The sequence below is a fragment of the Patagioenas fasciata genome, chromosome 4 (genome assembly GCF_037038585.1).
Source record: "Patagioenas fasciata isolate bPatFas1 chromosome 4, bPatFas1.hap1, whole genome shotgun sequence".
NCBI lineage: Eukaryota > Metazoa > Chordata > Aves > Columbiformes > Columbidae > Patagioenas > Patagioenas fasciata.
The window spans coordinates 507,188-517,084 of record NC_092523.1 but is presented as its reverse complement, the minus strand read 5'-3'; the positions used below and the strand labels follow the sequence as shown (position 1 = coordinate 517,084).

General features: G+C 66.8%; 1 protein-coding gene across 2 annotated transcripts; it reads left to right on the top strand.

Moving 5' to 3' along the window:
- The first annotated feature begins 638 nt into the window (after window positions 1-638).
- Window positions 639-8,567, top strand: DOK1 (docking protein 1). Of its 2 annotated transcripts, none has more exons than XM_065837857.2 (5): window positions 639-2,140; window positions 2,579-2,872; window positions 5,322-5,433; window positions 5,559-5,731; window positions 7,096-8,567. In XM_065837857.2, the coding sequence occupies exons 1-5, from the start codon at window positions 2,078-2,080 to the stop codon at window positions 8,179-8,181; spliced, it is 1,728 nt and encodes a 575-aa protein (XP_065693929.2). In that variant the 5' UTR covers window positions 639-2,077; the 3' UTR covers window positions 8,182-8,567. The 2 variants fall into 2 exon arrangements, with proteins under 2 accessions (XP_065693929.2, XP_071664474.1); XM_071808373.1 differs by having other exon boundaries at window positions 1,554-2,140; window positions 2,617-2,872.
- Window positions 8,568-9,897: the final 1,330 nt, after the last annotated feature.

The window sequence follows — 9,897 nt, the reverse complement described above, 5'->3', positions numbered from 1 at the left end:
CTGGCACCGGGGGGAGCTCAGGGCAGCGCCTGGTCCCGGCCCGCAGCCCGGTGCCCGTGTCAGCCCCGGCACCGCGTCCCCAGGTGTCCCTCGCCGCGGGGTTCTCCCGGTGCAGGCCCAGGGCAGTTGTTTCTCCTGCTTTTGCAGCTTCCAGGACCCAACGGCCCCAAGTCCGAGCCCTGTCCCCAGCGGCCGGATGTCATTGTCCCCCTGCGCTCGGCACTGAGCTGGCACCTGCCTGTGGTGCCTCATGCCGGGCCCAGGCTGTGGTGCCTCTGGCTTGCCAGGTTAATGGGATCGGGACTGTTCCATGTGCCTTGCATGTGCCTCCCCTGATCGTGCACGTCAGGCTGCTATTCGCCTTTCTGGCGCTACTCTGAGCTGCTGACACGTTTGGCTCGTGATCCGCTCCTTCCCACAGGTCCTGGTTTGCAGAAGTGCCACGTTAGTTCCCCATCCTGCAGCTGCAGTCACCACAGGACTGCGTGTTTGACATCACTGACTTGCTCGGCTGTTTTTCTGATGGCTTTTCCTGTTTGTCAGTCTCATTGTAAGGGGGACCTGTGTTCTGCAGCCTTCCACAGCCAAACGGCCTCCTAACCCAGACAGCAAATACCTGACTTTTTTACCATGCAAGTGCGAGGGAGGGAGGCAGGAGAAAGCAGATGTGCTTTCTGCCTGCAGCGAGGCACTACCAAGTACCCTCCCAGCAGCTGTCACCACCTGCAGCTGTTTCCTCTGGCCCACAGGCATTGGCTCACATGGGACAAGTGGGCATCACAGGCCTAGAAAATCAGGATCAGTGGTATCTCCCTCTTCCCTTTGCAGGTTAACGTAGTGCTAGGAAGCCAAGTCATGGAATCTGGGCCATCAAAGCAGCCAGGAGCCCAGGAACACAGAGCAGTAGTGGCCGGGCAGGGAAGAGGCCATCAGAGGGCACACAGGCCAGCAAGGTCTGCCCGAAGCACAGCGGCGCAGCACAGAGGGAGCACGCAGAGCCCCAGCCCCTGAACAGGGTGTCATAACCAGACTCGCACACAGCAATAAACCCACATTTATTATCTCAATAAAACCTCCTAACCAGACTGGCATACAGCAATAACGGCCGTGTGCTGGGTGCAGGGCAGGAAAGCCAGCCCGGTTTACCGGGGCTGGTTACTGACATGCCAGGATTGCTGGCACAGGCCACGCTGGTGTTTGCTCTCTGCCTCATGCCCCACCTGCCCCAGCCGAGTCCCACCGGGAGCGCCGAGTTCAGCCTGACTGCCGGGCAGACCGGAGCGGCCGCTGCAGCGGGCAGCGCTGGGAGCACCCGGGGCCCCCGGAACTGCCGCAGTGCCCGGGAAACGGCTCGGCCGGAGGGGGAGACGTGGGTGACGTTGCCCTGTCCACAGAGACTGTAGGAGGTCAGGCAGGGCTGCGCGCACACGGGTGTGTCTGCTGAGCCTTCGCGTTCCCTGCTGTCTGTGGGAGCACCTGGGTATCTGTTCTGTGGTTTCCTTGGGCTCCGGAGCTGAGCTCAGCGGCCTTTAACTCTTCACTTCCTTTTTTATCTCCTATCCGGGGCCGCGGCTGCAGGGACACGGGCCAGAGCCGCGAGGGGCCACCGGACACATGAGGGTCCCTCCGGACACACGAGGGCCCCTCCGGACACACGAGGGCCCCACCGGACACACGAGGGCCCCTCCGGACACACGAGGGCCCCACCGGACACACGAGGGCCCCACCGGACACACGAGGGCCCCTCCGGACACACGAGGCTCCCACCGGACACACGAGGCTCCCACCGGACACACGAGGCTCCCTCCGGACACACGAGGGCCCCACCGGACACACGAGGGCCCCTCCGGACCCCCGACCCGACCCGACCCCCCGCAGCCCCGGGCCCCGCGCGCACGTGTCAGGGCGTGGCAGCACACGTGACCACACGCCGCGCGCACGCACACGCCTCCCTCCCTCCCTCGCTTCCCCCGCACGTGCGTCCCTCGCGCGGCCCCGCCCCCCGGCGGCGCGTGCGGAAGCGCGCGGCGTGTCGCGGCGTGTCCCCGCGTGTCCCCGCGTGTCGCGGCGCCGCGGGATGGACCCGCCGGCCAAGGAGGGGCCGCTGCTGGTGCAGCACAGCCACAAGTTCGGCACCAAGGTGGGTGCTGCCGGCACGCGCCGCTCCGCGGGGCGGGGGATGGGCCGGGACGGGCCCGCGCGGCGGGACTGGACCGGAGTGGCCGGGCCGGGTGGGCGCCTTCCCCTCCCTCCCTCCCTCCTCTCTCCCGGGGCCGGGCGGGCTCCGTTTCGCCCCCATGCCGCCTCCCGGGCCGGGCCCGCCGCCCGCGGCCGCCCCGGCTGTGCGCGCTGCCGGGCGCCGCCCGGCGATTGGGGAAGTGGGGCCGGAGCTCTGTCGGCCGCCGGTACCCGCGCCCGGCCGGGCGGCGGCCGAGGGACCGCGCCTGGCCCCCCGGGGCTGTCTGGCACGGGGCCCGGCGGGCGGGGCCGGTCTCTTGCCGCGGGCCGGGCCGGGCGGGGGCAGCCCCGGCCCCCCCGCGATCCGCCGGCCGGCCCGCGGTGACGCCGCCGCTTGCAGCGCTGGAAGCGGAGCTGGTTCGTGCTGTACCCCGCCAGCCAGCACGGCGTCGCCCGCCTCGAGTTCTTCGACTGCAAGGAGCCGCTGTCGCCGGAGCAGCTGGGCAGCCGGCGGCTGGCGCGGACCGTGGTGCGGCTGGCGGACTGCACCAGCGTGGGGCCCGTCCCCGACAGCGGCCCCCGCGCCGGCACCGCCGTGTTCCGCCTGGACACCAGCGCCAAGAGCTACCTCTTCGCGGCCGAGAAGCAGCAGAGCGAGGAGTGGGTGGCGAAGCTGTGCGAGATCGCCTTCCCGGTGAGCCCCGGGCGGGGTGTCCGGGAGGAGGGGGCTGGGGGGTGCTGGGGCTTCCGTGAGACCCCTTCCCACGCAGCGGGAGGGGACCCATGGCACATAGGGGTGGTCCCAGGCCCCGGGACTCTAATTCCCTCTTGATGGTTCCTGCTGTGCCAGCAGCTGGGTGGGCTATGGGACTCCTTGGCATGCCGACAGTAATTCTGGGTTGCAGCTCAGAATTTCAAGCGGAGCTCTTCCCCCAGCGGGGAGCCTGTCCTCACGCCCCGCACAGAGCCCGCGGGGCCAGCGGTGGCTGAGCAGCGTTTCCTCTTGGCACAGGCACCGCTGTCTTTCCTGCCGCGGCGGCAGTGGAAGCGGGGCTGAGCGCGGTGCGAGGCTGAGCGCGGTGCGGGGCTGAGTGCGTTGCAGAGCTGGGTCCCTGCTCCCGGGCGGCAGCACCAGCAGCAGGGCCGCTGCAGCCCCTTGCCCAGCCCCAGCCTTGGGTCTCGCTCCCGCCTGCTGCTGGGAACGCCCCATCAGTGCCAGGCCTGTGGCACAGCCCTTCAGCTCCCTGTCCTCTGTCTGTGCCCGTGTGTCAGCTCTGCAGCCTTCCCTGCGAGGGCAGTTTGCACCACAGGTGGCCCATGAGCACGGTGATCCCCATGGCCCTGCAGAGCAGCCAGTGCGTGCCCTGCCCCATGGCGTCCTGCTCTCGCTCCTGGTGTCTGCAGGGCGCTGGGTTGTGTTCCAGCCAGCTGCAGGCTCCGAGCGCTGGGCTGCGCTGCGGGATGGCTGGCTGCACCGCTGCATCTCCCAGCAGTCCCTGTGAAGCCAAAGCTGTCTGTGCAGTAACAGCCCTGCTGACCAGGACAAGAGGCACTGCTGTCATACTGGAAATCGCTGCACATCCATGCTCGTGTCTGTTTGGTGCGGACAGCGTTGCAGCCTTCTTCCCGGGTCAGGAACACAGCATGTGCCTGTGGGTGGTGCAGGGTGCCGTCCGCTCGGAGCAGGGCGTGCGCGCGGTCGCTGCCAGCCGGCGTGCCTGGGGTCCGGACATGGGCAGCCTGGGGAGCAGTGGGCGAAAGACTGCAGGGACGGCGTGTGCTCTGCAGAGGCCTGGCCTGGAGCGGGAGGCGCAGGAGCTGCCTGTGGCCTCTCTGCAAAGAGCTGAAGACCCTTAATTGTGATTTCTGGTCATCTGCACGGGGAGTATGAGTTTGTGTCCGTTTGTTGCTGCCCAGAGGGTAGGCAGGGTCCAGTAGCTTGGGAGCTGGGGCTAGAAGCTGTTTGGAGCTCAGAACAGAATTTCTCTTTCTTTTGAAGAGTCACGCGCAGTGCTGGGGGGCTCCCGCAGATCGGCTGCTCCCCGGCCGGAACCTGCCGTGTGGGGCCTTAGCTGAGCAGAAGCTGCTGCTGTGAGCGCTAAGGACACGAGGGTTCAGCAGCCCACACTCTGCGTAGGGGCCAGACAAGGGTGCCTGATGGCCCTTTTTGGGCCTTGTCTCTAGTTAAGAAGCTCGTCTGGCCAAGTTTTAAGCTGAAATGTCTGTATGTCTTCTGCAAGACACTCTGCTGCAACCCTGAGAAACAGCTTCCAGCTCCTGTCCCAGTACAGACCCTCACACACCGGTGCAGGGTCTGCTGAAGCAGCTCTGGCCAGGCATTTGGGAGCTCTTGGTTCACGTGGGGCTTTCCCGGAGGAGGATCTTTGCTGTTTGGTGCAGCACCGTGGTACGTCGCCCACACAGGCCCTTAGGGGACCTTGCTGCTGCTTAGGGGACGCGGCTGCTGAGCTGTGTGCGTTGCACTTTCAGTTCTGCATGCGCTAAAATAGAAGTGCTTGCTTCCCTTCCGCGGGCTGAGCGCTGGTACCGGCGCCACCCCTGCCCGTGCAGAGAGGACACGGACCCTGCGTTACCGGGTCATCCCCCTGGCTCCTTCCGTTGCTTGTGATGCTGGGACAGTGTCCCAGGCCCATGCGAAGTTTTGAGCACCGGTGTCACCTGTGCTGGGGCACCTCGGAGAGGAAACAGAGCTGTTCTCTGCCTCAGCGCCCCAGCAGCCGCACGACTGTGCCGGAGCGGGGAAATGAGCAGCAATCTGGGTACACAGGACCCCCAGGTGCTGCCCCGCATCTCAGTGCTGGCTGGTGCTGTGCTGGTGCAGGGTCTGCAGGGCAGGGCCACCGGTGTAACTGCTTTTTTCTGCACATCATTCAGTGCACTGCCCGGCTGGGGCTGAGCGTCCTGCCAGGAGCTCCAGGGCCGCCCCTGCTGCCCGGCCCGTTCATCAGTGTTCACGCTGACACCGGGCGGGCAAGGGCTTGGCAGCAGCTGCAGGGCGACCGAGCTGTGTGGGGCTGGGCAGGTCCTTGGGGAGGGCGGTGGGCCCCAGGCGACACGGGGCTGGGGGTGCAGGGGCTGATGTGGGAGCTGGGGACTGGGGCTGATCTGCTCTCCCTTGTCAGGGAGGTGGCTCCAGCAATGCTGGCATGGTGGCCCAGCGTGGCAGAGAGGGCAGCGGGGAGGCGCCAGCCCTGGAGATGGCCGTGAACTCCATCTACTGCTCCAGAGACGAAGGTGGGACCTGCCCTGACCTTGGACCGCTTTCTGCGGGCCTGTGCTGCTGCTGCTCGGGGGGCAGGACGAGGCCTTGCCTGGGGACGTGGCTTCCTCTACCATCCCCTGAGCCCCTGTCCCCGCAGTGAACGCCTTCTGGGTGACGGTGCAACGGACCGAGGCTGCGGAGCGGTGCGAGCTGCGTGGCGCCTATGTGCTCAAGGCCGAGCGTGACAGCCTCGTCCTGAAGGACCCGCGGACAAACGAGACCCTCTACGTCTGGCCCTACCGGCTGCTGCGGAGATACGGCCGGGACAAGGTGGGGGCAGGGGGTGCCCGTGGCAGGGTCCCCAGGGTATCTGTGGTCCTGTCTGCCCTCGGCTCCCGCCTGTGCCAGCACGCAGGCGCGTGGGCTGGCGGGACTCCCGTCCCCGCGAGGGCATGGCTGTGCAGGGCCCCCTCCGGTCCTCGTCCCGCTGCGGTTCTGCAGGCCGTGCCGTGGGCTGGCGTGTCCCTCCATGCTGTGCACAAGCCGTCCCCGGCCTCCAGGGTCCGCGGTTCCCTCTGAAGGAGGGTGGCCAGAGCAGGAGGAGCTGTGTGAGACACCAGTTACTCTGGGCTTGTTTACCTTGCGGGGCGCGCTGCTCTTAGCCGGGCTGGACCGTGTCCCCTCTCCAGTGCCCTCCAGCAGCGGGTCCCCAGTCTCACTTGCTGCTCCCTGGATCGCAGGAGGCACCTGTGGCGCTGGGTGGGAGGAAGTGGCTCCCAGAGCCGTTTATAGAAGTGATGGTGTCAGCTGCAGTTTGCTGGCCATGTGTTCTGTGGCGCTTTATCAGAACAGAAGCAGAAGCCGAGCTGCTCCTGTGGAGGCGTGTGGCACGTCCGCAGGGCCTGTGGCCGGGGCAGGGCGAGAGCCGCGCCGCGAGGAGCAGGCGCTGCACCCCGTCCCTGCGCCGCGACAGCTGGCTTGCGCTCGGCAGCACGGACCCACAAACGGGGGCTGGCCCCAGAGGCCGCTGCTGCCCACGGGAGATGCGGTGAGGCAGGGAACCCACCTGGGTTCAGAGGCCAAGGTTTGGGGGGGCTGCGTTCAGGCCTGAGGAACAGCCTTGGTGCAAGACTTCTCTTTACGGTACTTTATACCGTTAACAGAGTGACGCTGGTGAGGCAAATGCTTTGCTTGCTACTGGTAGCCAAACTGCTGGTTCTGACCTTTTTCCTGTGGAAAGCCGTGTTTCTCTGTCTCGTATCTCCCGCTCGGGATCGCTTCCCTTCTGCCTGACTAATGCTGACTTACCCGAGGTACCCGTAACGGTTCTGCCTGCTGAGCTGTCACTGGTCTTCTCACGCTGCTCGTTCCCAGTGCTAACTGTGTGTTATTCCTGCGCTATCTGGTGCCAGGTGCTGGAATTGCTCGCGTGGGGCAGCAGGACCTGCATCTCTGACCAGGGGTGTCTCGTGGGGGTGTCCCCTCAAGTGTGCACCCTGCTCCAGTTTGGCGCCTGTTCTGCCGGGCAGCGCAGCCTCCCCGCGCGCAGCGTGTCCCCAGGCGGCGCTGGCCGAGCTGCGGGGAGCGGGATGCTCAGTGAGGTCTCGTGCGGGGTTGGCGCCGCGGCCCCGCGCCCTTCGGCAGGATGCACGCAGCCTGCGCAGCGCGGGTCTGACCCCCTCGCTCCCCCGCAGGTGATGTTCTCCTTTGAAGCTGGCAGGCGCTGCGACTCTGGCCCGGGGAACTTCACCTTTGAGACCAAGCAGGGCAACGAGATCTTCCAGCTGGTGGAAGCCTCCATCCGCGAGCAGAAGGCACAGGTGCAGGAGAACCGGCAGAGCTGTGGCTCTCTGGACTCGGACAGCCCCGGCGTGGTGCTGCTCCGCCAGGCCCTGGCCGACTCCCTGAGCCTGGAGCTGCCTGCGCAGGGGGATGACACCGCGGCACCCAAAGCGGGGCTGGCGCCCAGGCCCGGCGCGGCAGCAGAGGAGAGAGACGCCGCGTGTCTGCTGAAGAGCCGGACTCTGCCGGAGCTCCCTGTGCCGCCGGGCAAGCCCGCGGTGCTGAGCACGCCCCCGTGCTCCCCGCTGCCCCGGGCGCCCTGCGCTGTGCTGCCGGCCGAGGACCCGTCCTGCGTGTACTCGGAGCCGCTGGACTCGGTGAAGGGCGCGCGGCCCCGGCCGGACCCGCTGTACTCGGACCCCGTGGACAGCAAACCTGCCGGCGGGGCCAAGGACGAGGCAAAGCTCCGGCCGCCGGCGCTGCTGTACTCGGCCGCGTATGAGCGGGCGCAGGCCGAGGGGCCCGGCCCGGCCTCCCCGCGCGGGGAGCACATCTACGATGAGCCCGAGGGCCGCGCCCCCCGCTCGCTGCCCCCCGCCGCCTGCATCTATGACGAGGCGCGAACCCCGGGCGATGCCTGGCGCACCCAGGGCCATGACGGCCACGCCGGCTACGAATACCCCTACAACCCCAGCACTGACGACTACTCGGTACCCGCCTTCCAGGCCAAGGCCAAGGGCCCCAAGCCGGTGCCTGCCCCCAAGCCCCCGGCAGCCTTGGTCCCTAAAGGCGCCGAGCGGAGCAGGGACGTTGGCCGGCAGCGGGGGAGCGCTGCTCCGGAGAAGGGGGTCGTCAAACCCGGCCTCAACAGCAGCAACAACAACAACAACGTGCAGGGGCTGTACAGCCGGGTGGTGAAGCCCCAGAACAAGCAGAAGGAGCAGTCTGTGGATGAGTGCAACTTGTTACCCGTCTATGAGGACCTGGGAGAGATTTAGTGTGCTGCTGCTCCATGCCTGCCCAGAGGGGCTGGGGTCGGGGCTGCTCGTGGGTGGCCGTGGCTGCTGGCCCCAGGTCCAGGGTGGCTCGGGGCTGGGTCTGCTCCGTCTCAGGTCCCCGAGGGCTGTGCCTCCCCGAGCCCTGTCCGCAGCGAGAGCGGCACAGCCGTGGCTGCTGTGGGTGCCGGCGTGGCCCCCGCTCTGGTGCTGGTTCCGCTGCCACCCGACCAGCTGGCGGGGCTGCCCTGCTGCCGCTGCTCCGCTCGCTCTGACCAGCCCACAGGGCCGGGGCGCCCATTGTGGTGCCTGGGAGACTGCTCGCCATCAGTTTCCAAAAGTATTTTTATACAAAATTATTTTAATATTAAAATCTGTGTGTCTGAGAATGAAGCATTTGCCTGTGGCATGTCCAGGTGCGAGGCCCGTGGCTGGCGCGGTGCTGGCGCGGTGCTGGCGCGGTGCTGCGGAGCCGGCCGGCTGAGCCGTGCTCACGTGCTGGCTCGTTTGTCTGTGCCGGAGCTGCTGAGCCAAGGGGACCACAGGGAAAAGAGCGCGTGGCGCCTTGAGCTGCGGTCAGATGTCCCGATGTCGGGATCAGGGGCTACGGGAGTCAGGCTGGCAGGTACGTTTACGTGCTGATTGGGGCACAGGGTGTTGTAAGGCTGGGCAGGGCGGGCTCCAGCTCTGCTGCAGCTCAGCAGCTGTGGATCAGTCGCAGGATCTCTCCTTCCCCACCCTGATCCCTCTGCTGGTTTCCCCCTCTCCCAGCTGCCCTTGAAAGGCCTGGGACGGCCCAGCCTGGGTCCCGTTGACTTCAGTGGCAAGGTCAGTGGTCTGTGCTGTGTGGTCCAAGGCTGGGCGTTTGGCTGTGGCTGGGCAGAAACCTGCGCGGGGGAGAAAACAGCTTGTTCTTTTGGTGCTGGTGGTGGTTTTGAGATGCCGTGTCCCTTTGCGTGGGGCTGGAGCGGTGCCTTGGTATCGGCTGGGGCTGCCGCCGACGTCTGCCCGTTTCCTGGCCCGATGCGCCTGTGCAGAGCACCGAGCGCGGCCTCTGCAGCCCCAGCACAGACCCAGGGGTCTGGACGGTCAGATCCCCAGGCTGGTGGGATGGTGACAAGGCAGCGGGTCCCGGCTGGGCGTTTGTCTGATGCCCGGGTGCAGGGGGGAGCTCAGTCCTGTGGTGACACAGCACAGCTGTAGCCGGGACCAGTCTGTGTTTGTTCTCCTGTGCGGGGTCCTGTTCCACATTCGGGTTTGGCTGCAGGGCAAGGGAAGAAGCCGAAGGGGTTTCTGAGAGAGGCCGAGGCGGTTCCTGCCTGGGACGAGCAGCAGGTACCTGCTGCTCACGGCTGCTCTGGGTGGTCTCGTCTTGTGCAGTTCTGCCGCCTGCCCCGGAGAAGAGCTCTGGGCATTGCTTGGTGGGGAGGCCAAGCCCCTGCCTATTGTCCCTGCTCCTGTCTCCAGTGTGAGGCTTCAAGGCTCTTAAATGAGGAGCAGCCTCCCCGGAGCGGAGCCCCGGGGCCGTCCCTTCCGCAGGGCTGGGGTGTTTGTGCATCTCTGTCACTGTGGTCGCTGCATCTGAGCGCGGTGTCCGCTCTGTCCTGCGGAGCTGTGCGTGACAGACACGCGGTGGCTGACCTGGCTTCCAGTAAAGGGGCTGATGGTTAGGAAGAGAAGTGCTCCAGCACCTGTGCCGGATTAGTGATGGCTGCACAG

Bases quoted from the DNA above. Each gene is read 5' to 3' on its own strand.
- DOK1 (XM_065837857.2), top strand. From the start codon at position 2,078: ATGGACCCGCCGGCCAAGGAGGGGCCGCTGCTGGTGCAGCACAGCCAC. The intron at 2,141-2,578 runs GTGGGTGCTGCC...CGCCGCTTGCAG, and splicing joins GCCACAAGTTCGGCACCAAG to CGCTGGAAGCGGAGCTGGTT. The intron at 5,732-7,095 runs GTGGGGGCAGGG...GCTCCCCCGCAG, and splicing joins GGAGATACGGCCGGGACAAG to GTGATGTTCTCCTTTGAAGC.